At 38.0% G+C, this 21751-nt stretch overlaps 1 protein-coding gene across 8 annotated transcripts in view; it reads left to right on the top strand.

Moving 5' to 3' along the window:
- Nucleotides 1–19225, top strand: part of hltf (helicase-like transcription factor) — a 31664-nt gene extending 12439 nt beyond the window's left edge. For 4 of the 8 annotated variants that reach the window (XM_077538206.1, XM_077538210.1, XM_077538204.1 and 1 more), the window contains 21 exons: nucleotides 60–131; nucleotides 1343–1534; nucleotides 2335–2409; nucleotides 2479–2503; nucleotides 2588–2639; nucleotides 4392–4450; nucleotides 4524–4559; nucleotides 4632–4718; nucleotides 6626–6720; nucleotides 6814–6957; nucleotides 8440–8599; nucleotides 9501–9572; nucleotides 9663–9798; nucleotides 11148–11327; nucleotides 11981–12099; nucleotides 13128–13309; nucleotides 15301–15426; nucleotides 16557–16669; nucleotides 16762–16942; nucleotides 18701–18781; nucleotides 18875–19225. In XM_077538206.1, the coding sequence (XP_077394332.1) occupies nucleotides 60–131; nucleotides 1343–1534; nucleotides 2335–2409; nucleotides 2479–2503; nucleotides 2588–2639; nucleotides 4392–4450; nucleotides 4524–4559; nucleotides 4632–4718; nucleotides 6626–6720; nucleotides 6814–6957; nucleotides 8440–8599; nucleotides 9501–9572; nucleotides 9663–9798; nucleotides 11148–11327; nucleotides 11981–12099; nucleotides 13128–13309; nucleotides 15301–15426; nucleotides 16557–16669; nucleotides 16762–16942; nucleotides 18701–18781; nucleotides 18875–19018 (2331 nt within the window). In that variant the 3' untranslated portion in view covers nucleotides 19019–19225. The remainder of the gene's footprint in view (nucleotides 1–59; nucleotides 132–1342; nucleotides 1535–2334; nucleotides 2410–2478; nucleotides 2504–2587; nucleotides 2640–4391; nucleotides 4451–4523; nucleotides 4560–4631; nucleotides 4719–6625; nucleotides 6721–6813; nucleotides 6958–8439; nucleotides 8600–9500; nucleotides 9573–9662; nucleotides 9799–11147; nucleotides 11328–11980; nucleotides 12100–13127; nucleotides 13310–15300; nucleotides 15427–16556; nucleotides 16670–16761; nucleotides 16943–18700; nucleotides 18782–18874) is intronic. The other 4 variants (XM_077538212.1, XM_077538205.1, XM_077538209.1 and 1 more) reach the window with 3 other exon arrangements.
- Nucleotides 19226–21751: the final 2526 nt, after the last annotated feature.

Genomic DNA, 21751 nt, shown 5'->3' with positions numbered 1-21751 from the left:
CTTCTGAATTTGTTGATGCTATAATAACTTTTTTTAAACGGTGTCTTTAACTCTTTCAGTTGAAGAACGCATTTGACAACCTCTTCGAAGGCCTGCTCGAGAGTAAAGATGGTGAAAAGGAAGCAGCTGAGGTATGGTTCCCTGAAACACACTACAACGGGTGGGCGGTGTCAGGGGTCGTTGGTTCACATGAATGGGGAACCGCATGAATGCTATTTTTAGACCGCAAGGCTTCAGCAGCTTCAACCCGGAAGTGGGTCAGAAAGAAGCTCGCTCATTGACGAGCCATGCAAATAGTGCTTGTTTTGTTCTCGTTTCATCTCCGGAAAAACAACGTGGCGAGTAAACACAGCTGTTATTGAACTTGCAGAAACCAGTCCAGACACCACAACCGTCCACACGTGAAGGATGTATTCTTTACTCATATGTTTTCCGAAACGAAAAATGCAGAGTCATGAATGTGAACGGGGATCAACTTGTGCGCACATCCAAAAGAGCAGTTTAACGGCAGCGAAGTGAAGCCTTTCATCATCATATGTAGTAAACATTTTGTTGGGGGGCATGCATTGTATGCTTGTAGTTGACAATCATACCCTTGTCGGCCACCGCCGTCCCCAAGAGGTAAGCGATTGTCTTAATTTTTATGGTTTTTTTTTTTTGTTTCGCGTTTGGCGCTACTCCAAATGCCGGACGACAATAATGAATGACGAGGAAAAATGCTAAAATGGCGTTGCCACTGTTGTACGGACTGTTGCTTACCGTGTGTTTTTTTATTTTTTCCTTTCGTGCAGCTGTGACATGTATGAAAATTTATTTGTAGGGTCTTTAAGCGGGAAGGATATAATAATTGAAAGAATTGAGGTATAGCGATTGTTGTTGGTTGTGTCCCCAAGAGAGAGAGACACACACAAAAAGCAATAAAAAATTACCCCCAACAACTATCAAAGACGTAAGACAACCAGATATGACAGACGGCATATGGTGGTAAAGGAAGGATAGCTTGTTGAAACTGGAGAATGTCACTGCCAGTTGCGTAGGATCGAGTTGGAGAAAAAAAACTTTACCTGTGAATCGGGTCGGCTCCCTTCCTCGTCTTATTCAGCCCTTCTACACGCAATTGAACATTAGTATGTTCTTCGACGTCTATACCAGTGAATTTTGCACCAGGGATATCATTCTCGGACACAATTTGTAAATTACGGCAGTAGACATCTCGCTAGTAGACTGTTTACATCCGTTCGTGTGGTGACATGTATCGTGTGGTTCCCCATTTTACGACTCTGTATTCAGTATAAAATATAAGGCCCCGCCCCATTTACCGTAACCTCTTTTGCTTCCGCAGTCTGTGGCCACCCGCCTACTTCCCCACCAGCGGCAGGCGCTGTCGTGGATGTGCGCCCGCGAGAACCAGTGTGTGCTGCCGCCCTTTTGGGAGAAGCGCGGCGATCTGTACTACAACACGCTGACGTGCTTCTCGGCCAAGGAACTGCCCGAGAGGGTCCTCGGCGGGATACTGGCAGATGACATGGGGCTGGTGAGTAGGGGCAGGAACTTCTGGGTACCTCACGATGCGATGCGATATGCGATACACCGCGATTATCGATATATATGTCAGGTCATAAATCCACAATAATCTACGATAAAACTACTCAAGACATAAATTGATGTTTTTTTTTCCAATAAGAAAAATTTATTTTTGTGCCATCACTGAAACACAATACTACAACTGATTTCTTCTTCACAGTGAGTACTTTAGTGCATTTTTTTTTTAAGAAATACAAATGTCTTCTTAACAGAAACCACTTTCCATCAACAAATTTGTGTCTTTTTTCATGCAACATGTCTGTCAGTTACATAGTCAATTGTTTCATTTTATAAACTGCGACACAATTTTTTTGTGTAACATTGCAAAAGTAAATAAATAAAATTACTTAAATATTCAATCCAATTAAGTCAATATTAATATTCCTCGGAAATTGTGTGCTTCAAAAAGTCTAAGATGTTTTAAAATGTTAAAATTGAAGATATAATACCACATTTTTCATAGAAATGTGTGCAAAACGGAGTTGCTGGACAGATAAACACAAGTAAAAGTAAGCTCATGAGTCTTCTTCGCCTGAAGAATTCCGTACATTTTCCCGCCACTGTTTTGAGGTGCTCCCCCTAGTAATTGCTCAATAACTAATGAACAATGGAGCCGTTATCGTGTATATTAACTAGTAACTACAAATATCGCGATACTTGCGTAGGTGTATCAATAATCTATCGGGAGACAAATTATCACGATCTATCGCGATATCAATGTATTATCACACTCCTCTATTTCTTGCCTAGGGCAAAACCCTGACCACCATCGCATTGATCCTCACCAACTTCCGCGAGGGAAAGCCTCTACCCGTCTGCAATCGCGTAAGTGACGCAATATAAAGCTCTGGATTAGCAAAGCGGTGTAATATTGTTGTTGTTTTTTTTCCCCAGCCGGAGCACTCTTCTCCTAGAAAAGGTATAACTTGTCTTGATGCTTTCAAACCAGTCCCCAAGTTTTTGTGGAAGAGAACCTAACCAAAATGTACTGTCACTTTTGTAGTGGATAGAGCTGGACTGTGTGGCGAGGCGGCTCGCGGTCTACGCTCAAGCCTGTATGTCAAACACTTGTCAGAACATATATTACATTTCTTAGTGCAGCTGTACCTAATTCCGTGTTCTATAGCGGTACTTACAAAGCTAAAGTTGAAATGAAAAGCATTGCTTTAAGCAGTGTGGAGGAAAATTGCTTAACATTTCTTAACATGATGCGTTGCATTTTCTGTACGGCATCTGCACGGACTGCAATTCACACCGCGTGCTGCATGTGCGGAAATCTGCTCCCGCCAGACCACAAAATCACGGGGCTGGGGGGTTCACGCTGGAGAGTTTCGTTCACGTAATAACAACCGTGTATATAGAGTCCTATTTTGTAAACAATAGCCACGCTTGCCTGTTGTCACATCAATATGCTTTTTTTGGACATTATTTCTGGGCGTCTACCAATGGCCGTTCTATCATGAGTAAGTACGTTTTGTGTTTAAATAGTGTTATTTATTTTTGTTTCATTTAGTCTGAGCTCATTTTTTGTCATAAATGTCCGACTCATGTCATGCTATGTAGTTAGCTAGCTTCCCTCCCCAAAAAAACGAGTTTGCAAACGGTTCTATTTTGAAATATACCGGATTTACCTTGATGCGAGACGCCCGACTTCCTGTCCGGCTCATCTCATTTCTTCAGCTTCATGAAAATCCGCCTGCGACGTCCGGAAAAAATCGAACGCTTGCGGAAAACTTCCGCATCGCTGCATCCGTTGCACACCGCAGTTGGTGTGAATTGACACACAGCCGTGTTAATTTTGTCTGCCATTTTAAAATTTAGTCTTTGTTTTAGTCCAATTTCAGTCACACTTGTAAGTTTTTATCACAGTTAACCTCATCCCATTTTTATTTAGTCCATTTTTAGTCGACTATAAATCTAGCATATTATTTTAGTCAAAGAAAACTTAATTTTATTAGTCTAGTATTAGTCAACAAAAACTTTCAATATTGTAGTCTAGTTTTAGTCATTTAGTAACCATTTTACCCCTGTATACTTTTTTTGTCAGCAGATTTATTGAACTTTTTCAAATAAAACTATTTCACATCAAATTTTCTCATCTTTTTGATGAAAAACAACTTCACACACAATTACAGTGGCTGCTATGGCTCCATGCTATTAGCTAGTAAGTTAGTCAGCATTAGTTAGCAGTCACATTATTATTGTTATTAATGTTAAGTTATAACTATAATTTACTTTTTTTTTTTTTTTTTTTAACCTTTCACAGTGAATCCACCTCCCATGTGTTTGTGCTGTTACAAAATCACATAATTTTTGTTTCGTTTTTGCTCATGAACTAAAATGTCCATAGATTTTAGTTCCGTTTTTATTAAGTGAAGGACATTTTTGTGTCGTCTTCATTAGTCAACAAAAATGCATACTGATTTAGTCCCAGTTATTGTTTATTAATGAGGCATTTAGTCTCGTCTAGTCTAGCTTTAGTCCGGTGAAAAATGTGTGTTGACGAAATTATTTTTGTCTAGTTTTGGTTGACAAAATTAACACTAACACGCAGACTCGAATTCTTTCTATTCTTGCGGCATCCGTACGGAAAACGCACTGTGTCCGTTCCACAGTCAGTGTAAATTGGGCGTTAACCTAATGCATTGGTCCTGGAATTTTTTAAACCACGTACAACCTTTAAAAAATAACATAAAATAAAAAAATAAACAGACACACATAGTTAACCTAGATGGCCTTATAGTTGATAAACAAAAAATATTATCCATCCAAAAACGCATTGTTGTTTATAATCTGTCACTAATCAGGACCTACATGGAGGAATCCTCACGAAATCGAAAGGACACTACAAAGCCGTCAGAGAGAGGTGCGACTCTGAATTTGAATTCTCTTTGTCCCAGCTGCCGCATATGTTCTAATATGTTGCTCCACCATTTCAGGCAAAAGAAGAACAACAGCTCCCAAGCGAAAATTCGGTAAGCACGCGTATTAGTGCAAATTCATGTATCTGAGATTGCAATTCTCCGTATTAACGTGACGTCATGCAGACATGCCGCCGTCGTTCGACGACGCCGACTTTGCCTCGCTGTATTCGTTCAAGAAGAAAAAGAAGGCGGCGTCCAGCTCCACACTGGGTGAGTCGTTAACCGCTGGACACGTTGCTTTTGAGAACCGAAAATGCTTAAAGGGGGAAAACAACTTTAAAAATTTATTGACGATAATACACATCTAAACATGACATTCTGATTAATATTATGTTTTTGGAATATGAGTTATGCCCAGCAGTTTTTGTTTTTTTTAATCAATATCAGAAGGCAGCCATTTTGCCACTCGTTGATGCCACTCGTTTGCCACTGAAGATGACATCGCAGTTTGGTAACAACTAGTGTTCTTCCGATACTGATACTGGTATCGGCAGAGGTGCCGATAGTGCATTAAAACAGTGGTATCGGTATCAGTGAGTACTCACAAGTAGCATGCCGATCCCATTAATTTCAACGCTAATATAGGATTTTGGATACAGCATCTTGTGTCTTGCTGGTGCACGACATGCACTGGTATGTGACATGTTCACTGCATGCCGATCTAAGATATCCTATTGGCCCTTGAATGACCTGAACCAATGGCAGGATAGCTTTTTCATGTTGAGGAAAAAAGCCCTTAAGTATCGGTATGGTATCTGTATCGGCCGATACTGCAAAGCTGGGTATCGGTATCGGGGGCCAAAAACGGTATCGGAACAACACTAGTAACAACCAATCCCAGTTCAACTTCAGAACACAGTTGAGCTGTGATTGGTCGTCGCCTGAGCCCTGAGCAACTGCGATGCCATCATCAGTCGACGGCAAGTAGCAAAATGGCCGCCGTCTGAGATGGATAAAAATGGCTGGGCATAACTCATATTATATATCATATATCGATATTGCCATATTGGCCCATGCAATATGCATATCGCAGAGATATGCAATAAGTTTCATATGGAATATTGTGCTTTGATCTGAATTTGGCCAGTCAGCCTCTAACTAAAATGTGCACCATAAGCCAATATTTGAACATTATCGAGAGGTAATATTAATTAATTAACTAAGATTATATTCAGTTGGCTTATTTTGCTCCATGAAAAAATTTAATTCTTTCATTCGATAATAAAAATGTCATTTCGTTAGCTACATGTTAAATATCGCAACATCGATATCACTATATTCAGCAACTATATCGCATATCGCATGATATTTCAATATCGTGCAGCCCGAATATATATATATATATATATATATATATATATATATATATATATATATATATATATATATATATATATATATATATATATATATATATATATATATATATATTAGGGGTGTGAATTGCCTAGTACCTGACGATTCGATTCGTATCACGATTCACAGGTCACGATTCGATTCGATACCGATTAATCCCGATACGAATTTATAAGTCGATTGTTGCGATTTTTTTCCATTCAAATTTAGAAAATACTAATCAGTAAGCTTGTAGAGTGTAAGATTTATATGAAAATGTATTATTTATTTATCTGAAATTTCAGTCTTATAGAGGTTGTAATCTGTTTCATGTTTGAACAGCATTAAAATAAAATATTAAGGCTTAATGTTCCGTTCATATAACATTCTTCCATGCTCAAGGTGTGAATCCTAACCCGAAGTCAGACGTTTTGTTGAATATTTTGCCATTAAAAATGGAAGTTTAAAAATCGATTCACACACACACAAAAAAAAAAAAGGCAATGATGATAAGACGTTGAATCGGTAAGACTACCGAATGAACAATTCTGAGCTCTTTAAAAAAAAAAAAAAAAAAAAAAAAAAAGATTTTTTTTTTTTTATTGAATCGATTCGAGAATCGCGCGATGTAGTATCGCGATATATCGCCGAATCGATTTTTTAACACCCCAATATATATATATATATATATATATATATATATATATATATATATATATATATAAGGTACTGCAAGTATTTTAATGGTTAATTTGACCCTTGCATGTTTTATCTTTCAACAGCTGTCAATTACTGCAACACAGGAAGCTCTGGCGAAGCTGCGTCAGCAAGGCCGACTCTCATCATATGTCCATTGTCAGTGCTCAGCAATTGGCTGGTAGGCACAGACACCGTGGCGACCGTCAACACGAGCAACCATGACCACAAGGTTAACGGGAAGGCATGCGTGTGTGTGTGTTTGTGTTCTCAGGACCAGTTTGAGGAGCATGTGCGAGCCGACATCGAGCTGAAAGTGTACATGTACCACGGTCCCGACCGCATCAGAAGCATTCATTTCCTCTCGTCTCAGGACGTGGTGCTCACCACCTACAACGTGCTCGCTGCCGAATTCTCGGTGAGTGCCGACGCTCCCGCGATATTTTTGCCTGTTTTTTTTTTCTATCTAGCTCGCTGTTGATGTAGAATGGAGGCGCTCCTAGTTAGAAGTCTGGGTTGTCAGTTGAAGTTATAAAAACAGGGTTCACAATTCTGGTCCTCGCGGTCCGTTTTCGCCTCACAAAACACCTGATGCTAAAAGATCAGGATCGTTATCAGGCATGCTGATGAGCTGATTATATGAATCGGGTGTGCTAGTGGGCTTAAACATCTAAAACTTGGAGGACTCTGGACCTCAAGGACTGGAATTGGTGAACCCTGTTATAGAGAACTTTACCGTACATGCGCGCACACTTCCGGTGTATTTAAAAAAAAAATAAAAAAAATATGTTATTTATTTTTATTAACTCATTCACTCCCAGCCATTTTCACTGAAGCAACCCCATTCACTCCCGGCTGTTTTACTGGATTTTGACTAATTTTGCAAGGCCCACAGAATATTGTGTTTTATTGCTATCAAAACATAGAACCTACCAAAAGAAAGATTAGAATCTCTACTTTCATCGGGATAAAGTATATTTCTGTATTTCAAATCTGCTTAGAATTGTGGGGAAACCGCTTGTTTTCATCATGGCCCTGGTTGATCTCTTATACTCTGCTGCCACCTGCTGGACGTTTTTGTAATTACTACCATTTTTTTCACCCGTTCTCTGCAGTTGAGAGGCTGTGTCAAAGCATTCTGTATGCTCTAGCATAAAAAAGAAAACGTAGAAAACGTTTAAATACATCTTTGGGGCACTTAAAACATTTTAAATAGAACATATTTGTAAGTTTTGGCAGCAAATTAGTTAATTAAGGTTAGATGAGTTTGAAAATAAATCTTCTTGGTTCATACTTTGGCAATCATGTGCTTGTGTTGTCTGAAATCAGGATTTCAATCCGGAAACAAATCGCTCAGGCCCAGCTTCAACTTACTGCTGTCACTTTCAAATATTTTTAGAATCGATTAATCTGCATTAAAGTGTATTACCAAAAGCATTTTCCCCCTGATAACTGTTTATTAACCAGTGATTGGTGTTTATTTTGTATGTCGTATTTGTGTAGTGATTAAAAAAAAGAAATGGCAGGGATAGATGCTGTACTATGTTACCGGTTCGGTTTTGACTAAACACAGAAGATAATCAGTCTTCTTTCATGAAGGACTACAGAAATCAATAAACAATTACTGTTTGATATGCTGAAATCAGGATTTGGACAATTTTTACTTTAAATATGGCTCCAAACTAGTTGTCGATTAATTTGATAATCGATTACTTGTCGATTAATTGATTCAATTTGACAGCTCTACTTCAACTATAAATAAAAATGTAGGGAAAAAGTAAATATTCTGGACCCCATGAGATGAGTGTTTGTTGCCGCTTTTTGCCTTGGGGGAGGTCCACGCTCTACTGGTTGCCCATCTGGCTCCTTCACAGTCTGATGGGAGCAAATTTGTGTTCAGGGTAATAACAGGATTTTTATGCAAGACGTCAGGAGTCCCCTGCATGAAATCAACTGGTTGAGGGTAGTGCTGGATGAGGGCCACGTGGTCCGGAACCCCAACGCGTTGATGACCAAGGCCGTTCTGGAACTCAGGGCAGAGCGACGCTGGATTCTGTCTGGTAGGTTACACTTATACCGCACGCTCAAGAGAATTGTAGGCAAGTACGTAGCTCTCCAAGTAGCACCATATTGGCCAACATTAAAATAGGAGGCAGAAGTTTAAATCCTTAAAAGTATATTTAGTATTATTATAAGCCACTGAAACAGTTTTTTTTTCTCATTTTGAACATTAACACTGTGTTTAATTATAGGAGGGGGGAAATCTTTGATTCATTTCAAATGTATTGCACAAAATGCAAACTGAAACTAATTTAAGTTAGTTTTAGTTTTAGTTAATACAAACATTCAGAATGTTCTGAATTCCTGTAATTCAATTCCTTGAAAAATATTTTAACTCATTCACTCCCAGCTATTTTCACTGAAGCAACCTCCTCCGGCTGTTTTACTGAATTTTGGATGATTTCGCAATGCCCACAGAATATTGTTTTCTATTGCTATTAAACATGGAACCTACCAAAAGAAAGAATAGAGTCTCTTCTTACATCAGGAACAAAAAAGTATATTTCTATCTGTTTCCGTTTTGCAGCAATTTGCATTAGAATATAGCTAATTTTCATCAATATTCATAATCCTGGTGAAAACACTAACAAAAAGAGCTTGTTGCAACATTGCCCTAGCTGATCTCTTATACTCTGCTGCGGTCGTTTTTTGTTTTTGTTTTTTTGGGGTTTTTTTGCAATAACTGGCATTGTGCTTAAGCGCCCTCTTCAGGTCAGAAGCTGCATCAAAGCCTTCTGTATGCTCTAGCATTAAAAAAAAAAAAAAAAAAAAACATTTTTGGGAATTAAGGACAAAGTATTAAATAAAACATTTATCCATTTTTGGGTTTGAATGAGTTAATGGGGGGAAAAAAATAATTGAATGTTGTGTTCCAATGCCTGCAAATCTGTCTTGTTTCAGCTGTTCTTTGCCGAGTATTTGTTGACTTGATAGACAGACCGCTGCAATCTGGATTATTCCACCGCGGCGGAGGTCTGCGCTCGATTGAGTGCCACTGTCAGTCGTCACGGCGACGCAGGTGCGTTAACTTACCACTCTTGTCCCTTCACCCCCCCCGTGCAGGGACGCCCATCCAGAACAACGTGAAGGACCTGTGGATGCTGCTGGCCTTCCTGCGCCTCAAGCCGTTCGACGTGAAGGAGTGGTGGAATCGAGTCATCCAGAGGCCCGTGATGCAAGGAGACCGAGTCGGCCTGAAGTAAGGTGTCTTACCGTTCAGCACAGAAGTCTTGGTTTCGTAAACTTGATTTATAAATGATTTTTTTTTTAATTATTCAAAAATGGTAACCTTATGCATCATGTTGTCCTTCAAGCAAATGGCTAACAGGGTTTTTCTTGGCTCAAATTTAGGCAGAGGTGGTATCACTCTGACTATGATGTAGGGATGGGTTCCTTTGGGTTCCTTTCCTTTTTCATTTGAACAGATACTGCTCCAATTCTCTGTACCTGAAAATCAATACCGGTACTCAACGGTACCAATTTTTGTTTCTTTTTTTTTCTGCTTCCTTTCTTTTTTTTATGTTATTTATTTATTTGGGTGGTAATAATAATTCATCATTGTTTATTTAACAGTCATAGCTTTAAAAAAATCTATTTCACAATTACTTTTTAATGTATATAACTTGACAAATACGAAAAATGTCAAATTTAAACAAATGAGCCACAGAGGAATAGTAAAAAATGAAGGTATAACATTTTACAATTACTGAAGTATAATTAATTCACATTAATATTACATTAATATTACAAAAAAAAACAGCATGAAGCAAAGTTCTGTGCAACACAAGGAATGAAGTTAAACACTGACAGTAAAAAAAAAAATAAAAAAAATAAATATATATATATATATATATATATATATATGTATATATATATATATATATATATATATATATATATATATATATATATATATATATATATATATATATTTGCAAGGCTGTCAATACTGGAAGTTCAAAATTGTATATTACGCATTATACATATATAAAATAGGGGTGCACTGATCGATCGGCCGGCCGATTGTCGGCCCTGATTTCCTTAATTTTGGAAGATCGGTGATCGGCCGATCCCTTAAGAATGAACCGATATTTTCCACCAATCTCATCTCCCTCCTCAGAGGTCTGAAAAAGTCAGCCACTTGTCCTCTTCTGCTGAGATGACTAAGAGGATTTTCATTTTTATTTAAGAGAACTACTTCATGTGCAGTTAAAGCAACCCATTTGTATCATTTTGCCGATATTGTTCAATGTTTTTTCAATAAAACAAGATTAGAACACTGAAGGTATATGCTGCTTGTAATGAAAAAAAAAATCGGTATGGGCAAAAAATCGGGATCAGCAGGTCAGACTTTTTAAAAGATCGGGGATCGGAGTACCCCTAATATAAAACTTTGATAATAATCCTGTAGTATTTTTTTATACTATGGTGTGCGTTTCGCATTTCAGCATAATTGAAGGTTTGTAAGAAAAAAAAAATATCGATCCGGCTTAAGAATAAATGAGTAAATCCAATGTCAAAATGGCAACAATTGATGCCGTTTGTCAGGAACTTCCAGACGCTGGTGAAGTGCATCACGCTGCGCCGCACCAAGAGCAGCGAGGTCGACGGTCGCCCGCTGGTGTCGCTGCCCGTCAAGACAGTATGCGTGGAGCAGGTGGAGCTCAGTGCCGCAGAGCGAGAGGAGTACCAGCAGGCACTCGACGAAGGAAGAAACATCATCGGCAGGTACGTCAGATAATAAAAGAATGATAATGACTGACATGATTCTCAACACATCGTCATTAAATATGGTGACATCCTCTATTCGAAGTGCTGCTAGGAGGAGGGGGGTGGGGGCTTCCATATAGGACCATGTGCTTCCTTAACCAGATGTATGACAAAAATGCTATTTTCAGTATGGATGAAATATGTTCATATATGCAAAATACGTGCTCTTTACTTATTTGCCCCCAAAAACTTATAAAGACGTTTTATTTTAATGTTTAAGTGTCCCAAAGACGTATTTATACGTTTTTTCGCTTTTGTTTTGTTTTTTAACCTCTCAACTGCAAAAAGCAGTTGCAGAAATGGTAGTTATTACACAAACGGCCAGAAGATGGCAGCAGAGCAAAGGAGATCAACCAGATACATATTGGGGGGAAAAAAAAGCTAATTTACTCACAATTCTAAATAGATTTGTGAAAATTGATTAAACTTAGCTATATTCTAATGCTAATTGCTGCAAAATGGAAACAGATAGAAACATGCTTTTTTTTTCCTGATGAAAGAAGAGACTTTAATCAAACTCAAAAATCATCTGATGAAACTAACACCCCTTAATTGGCAAAATAGTTGAGCCGCCGAGCCTGACTTGATGGTATTTTGTGTTTTTGTTTAAGTAGGTATGTTGCTGAAGGCGTAGTTTTGCGTTATTACGCGGACGTCCTGGCCATCCTGATGAGGCTTCGTCAACATTGCTGCCACCCTGACCTGCTGACGAAGACCACCTCAGATGCAGGTTCGCAACCCCCTCTGCAATTGCTATGAGAATCAACATTGTTTTTATGAAGGAAACATTACCAATCTTGTGGGAAGAAAGTCATTTTATGAGAACAAAGTTTTATTTCTCAAAAATTATATTTTGAAAAATCTTGTAATCTAAGGCGTTAAAAAAAAAAATCTAATCTAAACAGGGATAAAATCCTAATTGTGCGAGAAGTTGTATTTGCAATTCTGTGATAATTTTATGAGAATAATTTTATAGTTGTGCAATGTGTAACTGAGAATTAATTTGTAATTTTATGAGGAAAAAAAAATTAACAATGTGTGGGCATTTTAAGAGTAACTTCTCAATTGTACAATAAGGATTTTTTTTATTTTTTATTTTTAACTTTCTGGAAGAAGAAAGCAGTGTTCCCTCATTGAGCCATTTACATTTTCACTAATTTCTCTCTTGTTTAAACATTGTCAATGTTCAAACCTTCATAAATTTGATAAAATAGGTACATCTCTGTAAAAAAAAAAAAAAAAAAAAATGCATACAAAATTGCACACAAAAAAAATTCACGAGACCGTGAAAAGTGAACCGCATTGTAGCGAGAGAACACTGGATATTAGAATATTACGAAAGCATTTTTTTTTTTTTTTTTTTAGAAAATTATAATGTGTAGGTTTTTTTAAGTCATAATTTAAGGTGGCATTTTAAAAATCTAAAATTACTTTTTTTATGTGTAATTTGCAAGAATATCTTTTTTTAAAAGTTTGCAATTTTTAAGGACAAAGTATAAAATTTTAAAATCTTATTATAAAATTAGTATTGTAATAGTTGTATTTTCACAAAAATTTTTTTTTGAAAAAGTTGTAATTTTATAAGAATTGAGTTGTATTTTCTAATTTTGAATTTTTTTGAAAATTCTTGTTTTGAAAATTGTCTCTTGTTTAGGATTTTTATTACATATATATATTTTTTTTAAACTTTGTAATTTTATGTGAATAGTTATCTTGGTAGCTTACGAGTGAGTAGTCATGGTTCTCGGTTGCGCGCAGGCTCGGCGTCCACTCCAGCCGAGCTTCGCAAGCGTCTGATCGAAAAGCTGCGCGTGGTGCTGGCCAGCGGCTCGGACGAGGAGTGCTCCGTGTGTCTTGACTCGGTGCGCGTGCCCGTCATCACGCACTGCGCCCACGTCTTCTGCCGCTCGTGCATTGCGCAGGTCATCGGCAACGAGCAGGTATGCCGGACATCACGTCTTCAAATGGTGGGGGGGGGACTCAAGTCAGACTTGTCAAGTCACAGATTTGAGTACTAAAACTTCTGAAAAGACTCCACTTAACTTGACTTGGACTTAAACTGCATCACACTTCCTGCCTGTTTACTGCCACCGACTCACGACTGAAATTGATGCCACAGTAGGGCTGGGCGATATGGCCAAAAAATAAAATCTCGTCAGTCTGGACGATTACAATTGAAATCAATTTTAATCAAAAGTTTAAAAAAAACATTTAAACAAGGTTTGATTTATTTAAAAAAGACAACGTACACTGATTTTGAATCAGTTTTAACGTAAATTTAACATACATAGCTTGTGCAAAAAAAAAAAAAAGATATTCATACACTGATTTTGAATCAGTTTTAACGTAAATTTAACATACATAGCTTGTGCAAAAAAAGCTACTCAGAAATGCCACATAAATTGTGCAAAAAAAAAGCTACTCACAGCTTTTGCTCAACTTAAATGCCATACATAGATTATGCAAAAAAAAAAAAAAAAAGCTACTTATAGCTTTTGCATGACTTAAATGCCACATAGCTTGTGCAAAAAAAGCTACTTATAGCTTTTGCATAACATAATGCCACATAGGTTGTGCATAAAAAAAAGCTACTCGTAGCTTTTGCTCAACTAAAATGCCACATACATAGCTTGTGCAAAAAAGGTACTCATATCTTTTGCTCAACTTATATGTCACATACATAGCTTGTGCTAAAAAAATAAATAAAAAAAGATACTCATAGCTTTTGCAAAACTTAAATACCACAAGTAAGTAGTTCTAACAATTGTAGACAGGTATCGTAAACCACACATCCAGTATTCAACCACTTGTGCAAAAATACAACTCAACTCACAATAACATTTGTATATAACAGAACTTCAAGATCAACAGCTTATAATAATCATCACCACCTTTTATTGTAACTAAACTCTTAAATTCCTTGCAAGAAAAACTAGCCTGTCAACTGACTCTGGCAAAAGACAAGCTCAATTCAAGCACAAATTATTTCGGATGCCTTGGGTGCAAGTGCCGGAAGAGGTTAGTTGTGCTGCTACTCTTCGTTTTAAAACACCAACATGCCCCTATAATCGTCATTTAACAAAAAAAATTGTCCAGTGGCAAGATTAATTTTAGCTAATATTCTACAAGGTGTGAACAGATGGCTTTTGTTGGGGAAGCAAAGCAATTGCTATTTGTTTCCATTCATAAACATACCGGATGAAAGTGGGGCAATTGTATTCAGCAGAGTTATGCGATCGACAGTTTGACATTTTTGTGGGAATTTACTGAGGTCAGAAATCCTAAGGTTGGAGGTGTTGTTCGGCAGACCTTGTACATGCTTGTAGTTTACTCTACGTCGCTCTTGTAAAGCCCAACCAATTCCATATAAAGACGTAACATGAGTCCCTTTTCTATGTATCAAGTCTCCGTCTTCTGCAGCAGACATAATGTGCGCGAGTAGGCAGCGTAGTGTTTGGCCGAAGTAGCAAACAGGCGGTGATGTGTGAACCGCCTGACGTCATCAGCAAGCGCGCCAGCCACCAAACGAAGGACCCCAAAACAACGAGCGGAAGCAGACGCGAGGATGTGTATTTATTTATAAGCACCTAAATTTTATGATTTAGCTCATTTTCACATCGTGGTACTTTAAATGGACGAATTAATCGAATTAATTCGATTTATCGCCCAGCCCTACGCCACAGTGCCCACAGGCTTGCCTTGTAAACGTCACTTGCCCAAATCCATAAAGTAGTCGAGCCGTGACGTTCGTCGGCGGGTACTGTGATGTCATTTTCATTCGACAGCAGCTGACAGCACAGAATTAAAATGGCAGCTCCCTGAGATGGCATAAAAAAAAGGCGTTGATTTTTCTGTGTGAATCAAACTAGCGTGTTCTAGAGACTCATGGGGGTCACAGAACATACATTTGACACGACTTGTGCGAATACAGGAGAGCGCTCGCTGCCCCCTGTGTCGGAGTGTCATCAAGATCAACGAGCTGGTGGAGTTCCCGCCGGAAGAGATGGCGGAAGAGAACGGAGGAAGAAGTCCTGGCAAGGGGAGGACCAGCTCCAAGGTAACGCAACAACGCCTTCACTGACTAAGATGCAAATTTGCATGTACAAACATGAACCTAACTGTTATAAGTATAGAAGTTAAACCGCTAATTCAAATTGAAAGTAAAAGTGCAAGTATGGTGGTATTTTTTTCAAGTTTATTTTTAAATGTCATAATTTTATGTTGCTGCTGCTAGCTTGACAAGTATTGCACATGGTCAGTGCAGCCGCAAACATTTTTTTTTAAACGACATATTTAAATAAATTTGTAACATTAGACAATTAAATTAAATATGAATTAAATATCTAATTAAATATTTAAATGAATTTAATATTATTAATTAAATTGAATTAAATATTTAGAATGAAAGTATGCCTTTTTTTAAACATCTTGGTACAGATAAATGTCTCTAAAATGTTAATAAAAAACATGAATCTGTATAATATGCTGGGATGAAAATATGGAAGAAAATGTCTTATTCACAGGATTTTACGAAGTTTTTTTTTTATTTTTTTTTTAACTGTACCGTAAAGTTGTTGTTTTTTTAAGAAAGTCAGAATTTTGCAATTATTATTATTTTTGTTATAATGTTAGATTTTTTTTTTGTTAAAACGTATGATGTTTTTTTTTTCGTTTTTTTTTCCAGAAAAAGTCACAGGAATTAAAATTTTGTTTTCAGAAAAATTCCGAATTTTATAAAAAATTTTGTGTCATATTTTCCAAGGAAAATTCGAATTTCATTTAAAATTTTATTTCATGAAAATTAAGTTGTATTTTTTTAATTTCTTTTCCTAAGAGAATATTTTCAACATTATTTAAATACATAAATAAGTGACAATAATGACTGCAAGCAAAGAAGAATAAAAAGAAAACAGTCAAATCGAAAACAAAATAATCAATGAATTTTATTAGAGGTCATAACTCACAATGTGTCAGTCTGTCAGGTGTCAGTCTGAGCTGAAGCCAAAGATGACAAAGCTCATTTTTAAAACGTCAGCTTGCCTAACTGCCATTACAGGCGGCGAAACAAGATAACCGCAATGTGATAAAAGTACAATCAAGAAACATTTCTCACACTCATATTGTACTGTGTGACCCGTAAGCACGCCTATTTTGTTTCTAATGGTGTCGCTACGCGTGTGCGCGCAGATCCAAGCGCTGATTGGCAACCTGCAACGTCTGCAGCGTGAAGACAGCAGCGTCAAATGTCTGGTGGTCTCGCAATTCACTCGCTTCCTCACCATCCTGGAGACGCCGCTCAGGTAACGCACACATACACGGGGTCGCCAGCCTGTCAATCAAGTCAAGGCCGCTCGTTCATTCATCATTTCATGTGTGATGTTGTCCGGGTTAGGGAGCACGGCTTCAGGTTTGTGCGCCTGGACGGCGCCATGAGCCAAAGGAAGCGCACCCAGGTGATCCAAGAATTCCAGAGTGGGACCCCGAGCAGCCCGGCCATCATGCTGCTGTCGCTCAAAGCTGGGGAGGTGGGAGTCAACCTCACCGCCGCCTCCCATGTCTTCCTCATGGATCCAGTGAGTACTGTCTTAGAGGGGGGGTGGGGGCTAACAAATAAAGTCTATTTTGACTAAAATAGTAGTATGCTTTGAAGGGAAGGAGTAAATAAAATAGTATTTTTCCTAGAGTCATATTTTTGTGCTATTTAAGTTCTATTTGAACTCATTCAAACATGTAACTACGTTTTTTTGATACTTTGTCCTGGTTTTTTTTCTTCTTTTTTTTTAATGCAAGAGCATACAGAAGGCTTTGATGCAGCTTCGGTGGCTTAAAGCAGTGGTAGTTATTACGAAAAATGGCCAGCAGGTGGCATCAGAGTATAAGAGATTAGCCACGTTGCAACAAGATCTTTTTGCCAGTATTTTCACCAGGAATGTGAATAATGATGAAACTTAGCTCTATTCTAATGCTAACTGCGGCAAAACGGAAACACATGCAAATACGCTTTTTTTTTTAACTGATGAAAGAGTAGACTCTAATCTTTGTTTTGGTAGGTTCCATACTCTGTGGGACTTGCAAAATCAGTCAAAATCCAGTAAAACAGCTGGGAGCGAAGGGGTTTGCTTTGATGAAAATGGCTGGGGGTGAATCAGTTAAGAATAGTCATCATTTTAGGAAAATAAAAATAAAATAAAACCCTATTTTTATATGAAAATAAGTACTGTAAAATCCCGTGATAGCACTCTGTTTTTTTGTAGAATTTCACCCTAGTTTTCATGTTTTGAATGTTTATAAGTGAATCGTTGTCAATGAAACGGGAATTTTGGCTATTTGTAGTAGCTCAGACTGGTCCCAATTCACTGCGAATTTAGTGGGGTTTGACTCTACAGTTTCAAGACGTGGCAGCAACCGGCAGAGTGCACCAGTTATTTAGGCCCCAACATTTTGCTGCCTAAAGGGGCATACGTTCAGAAACATCAAAGGTTTAGTCATACTTTTTCCAGATTTTATTTACAATTTTCAAGCTTTCCACCGTCAAAAAAAAATAATAAAAAATTCTTTCAATAGATATATTGGTCCATCTTCTGATCGGATTGATGATCGGTTATGGTTGTTGTTTTGTTTTGTTTTTTAAATCGGTGATCGACTCCAAAATTCTAATTATGTAAAGCTTCATTTTTAGCGTTTGTGTAGTTGTAATTAAGTTGGATATTTATTTATATAAAGTTGTATCTTACTGTTTTTATTATTAGATTTTACATTGTTTTTATTAAGGGGGTGTCGGCCGATTAATTTTATTCATCAAAATTAATCGCATGACTTCAATAGTTAATTCACAATTAATCACAATTTTTTTTATTGATTTTTAATGCTTAATTATATATGTTCTAAATGTACAATATTTTTTCCCCCCGAAATGGTCATACTCTTAACCTAAAAGGGGTTAAAAAAAAAAAAAAAAGTTAAGTAGTAATATGGCTGCATCTTTTAGTTATTGCTAGAGTAATTTCATAAATCATAAAATGGAGTCAAAATTAAAAACGCATACTGTAAAAAAAACTAGCGTGATATTGATTTGTGTTGTCATTTTTTTTTTGCCACTAGATGGCATAATTGTATTTATAAGACATTGGTGACAGCTCAGTGCATTTTTCTTTTCCTAATAAGAGCTAACTGATCTTTAACATGAAGTAACTTGTGAAATTCTGCATATTTTTAAAATTGTAAAAATGAATGTCATTTGCTTTTTCTCTAAGTAAAAAGTGGAGGAAAAATTAGTTCAAATCAGATTTCATTTGATTATATCGCCTAGCTGTAACTTTGTGTCTCTTTAGGCTTGGAACCCAGCTACAGAGGAGCAATGCATCGCCCGCTGCCACCGTCTGGGTCAGAAGAGAAACGTCTTTGTCACCAAGGTGGGACACTGGGAGAAAAGCTTTACTTTCGTATCGCACAAAAGAAAAAAAAAAAAAAACACATACTGAAATGTACGTGCATATATGCTGCAGTTCATCGTGAAGAACTCTGTGGAGGAGAAGATGGTGAAGATCCAGAAGCAGAAGCAGAACCTGGCGGAGGCCGCGTTGGGCTCTGCGGACGCCGACCACAAGACGTCACGCATCATTGACATCATGGCCATCATGGAGTTGTAGAAAGCGGACTCTCTCTCTCTTTCCTATGTTACCCGTTTCAAACTCAAGTTGATTGTGTTATGTTTAGGGATTAAGGCGCTCCACGTTTTCAGTTAGGTCAGCAGGCGGGGAAAGCAGTTGTCATAAACAACACCAAGCCACAAAATGTTCTAAATAACATTGTGAAGCTTTGTTTGGCTGTTCTTGAATAAAAAATGTTCCCAGGCAGCTTTTGAGATTCGGGGTTCTTTTTTTGGGTTACTCTTCCCACTTTCCAAAAACATGCCTGCAAGCTTCATTCAAGACTTGAAATTATAGAGGCGACCATTAAGCTACTTGTGAAGGCTAAATTCACTGAATGGTAAGAGACTTGACTTCTCAACCATGTTTGCTGTAAAAATAAAAAATAACATTGACCGCACAAATCAACATTAATGGGCTGCTCATTTGTGGGCTGGTCTCAAAGTAAAATGGAGGGAAATAACTGCAAAAGACGCCGACCCACCCGGAATCCCCTGCTTTATAGGGCGAAGACCACCGCCATGGATAAAAGGGTGTTTGTGTGTTTACTTTTCCGCAGATGAGGGGTGTTAGGAAAGTTTTCATACTCTTAACATAAAAGTGAAAAAAAATATTAAACTAGTAGTAATGTGGTACATCTTTTCATCAGATATAATTTGATAATTCATAAAATTGGGTTAAAATTAAGATGCCATACTGAAAAAAAAAAAAAAGTGATATTGATTTGTATTGGTCATATTTCTGCCACTAGTAAGGGGTGGTCTTTAATCGAGCATTAAAAAAAGAAAAATAATAGCGGCATTAAAAGGAGCTTAAACCCCAAATTAACGCACTAATTTTGACACCCTAAAAAAATGCATAAACTACTGCTAAAAGGTGCCATTTGAAATCTTAATATTCCAACCTAACCTTGCTCTCTCGCAAGATGAATTCTCAAGGTACCGCTGCTGCAGATAACCGCCGTTCGGTCTGACCAATCACAGAGCGACATTGTTTGGGGGGGGCGGGATATGCAACTGTGACGAAACCAGGAAGCCGGCGCCTACGCTGGAGCTAACAAACACACCTAACATGGACGAATAGATGTTACAACTAATTCTGTTCTTGCAGAACGACTCACCGTTTCCTTGTTGAATGTTGAACAGCGAGAGGCGCTTCGTGCATTTCTAGCTGGTAAGATGTTCGTGCTTTTCCCTCCTTCGGCAAGAACGAACACGAAATTTTCACCCTTGGCCGTGCTTGGTTAAAACAAACGTGTAGAGTGTCGCATTGTCCAATCAGCTTGAATTATTGTCCAGAATGTCCCGCCTTTTCCCGACAAAACGACTATTGCCCGATTAATTCCACCTCAGGTCATGCTGGAAAATCTTGGTGGAGGTAAATACACTGGCCTTGTCTTCCCATTTTTATCATGTTTGAACAGTAAAGGATATTTTCCACCTTGTTTAAAAAAAAATAAATACAAGCCATTTTCCCATTATCTTTTATTAGCCACAAGGGAATTGTGCATTGACAATGTTTCACTTCTATATTTTCACCCCTTTTTCATGATGTAGCGCACCTCCACCAGCGAGACTGGCGGTTTCCTACCATGGAGTGAGGTAAAACAGTGAACACGGTAAGTAATAAGGCAGCTGGTCGAGAAGGCGACACGAGGACAACAAACAGCAGACAGGACTTGCATGCAAGAGGATGGGCGCTAGGTGGCGCTCTACTGTAGCGTTTCAACAGATCTCAGACATCAAAAGGAATGCTTGAAAAACACTTGGACCTTTTCGGCATTGCCATCCCTTCACACAAACTGTTGAAAGGACAATTTTAAATTTCTTAACACTAACCGGTACCATTCACGCATATGACGACTAAAAATTGTTGATAACACCAGTTGGCTTTTGCCAAAAAAGCGAGTCACCCTTAATTGGTCCCGAGCCAAACGGGGCACATCGAGACCAACTATCAGTCCATCTCAACATTTACAGCAAAGGACAATTAATGAACCGGAGTACCAGAAGTAAATGCACACAAACATGAGGGGAACATGTATGAACTCCTGATTGGAAAATGCCCGAAATTCAAACCCAGGACTGAGGCAGACCCACACTCGTGCATCGTGGTGCCCTCTCTAGTCCTGAAACCTTTCCGCAAGTTAAACAGTTGCTGGGCAACCCATACAAAAAAAAAAAAAAAAAAAAAAAAAAAAAAGTAGCCCTGCTCCACCGGCCAGGAACAAGCCCGCTACATGACCCCCTTTTCCCTCCCTCCCCCAATCCTACTGTATAAAAGACCAATTCATTCTGTGTGCCAGTGCACCACTCTCCTGTCGGGTGGGGCAAATGAGCAATACAATATTTCTTACTCTCGATCGTTGTAGCTCAACTACAATTATTTAACTTGAATTATCTTGGAACTGTACAATTAATTTGTGTGAACACTTCATTGTGACAGATTCTCAGCATAAATGAATATTAAAATGTTATTTTGAGCAAATTTGTTATTTCAGAAATGTATCAAACTGGTATCTGTTAAATCTGTACCCAAATTGTGGTTCTCAGTTTCAGAAAGTTTTGTGATTTAGATGCACATTACTGTGATTTTCACTCATTTTATAATACAGTTTTAGTAAAAAATGTATTCACTTCCCCCCCCCCATTTAACCACTCTCCATGACAGTGTTAAAGGGGGGCGGGGGATAATTGATTAAAACCAAAATGGAGCAGGGGTGAAATTTGGAGC

This window comes from Festucalex cinctus, chromosome 12 (assembly GCF_051991245.1).
Source record: "Festucalex cinctus isolate MCC-2025b chromosome 12, RoL_Fcin_1.0, whole genome shotgun sequence".
Taxonomy (NCBI): domain Eukaryota; kingdom Metazoa; phylum Chordata; class Actinopteri; order Syngnathiformes; family Syngnathidae; genus Festucalex; species Festucalex cinctus.
The sequence above is the reverse complement of the archived record's forward strand: the minus strand, read 5'-3'. Positions and strand labels throughout refer to the sequence as shown.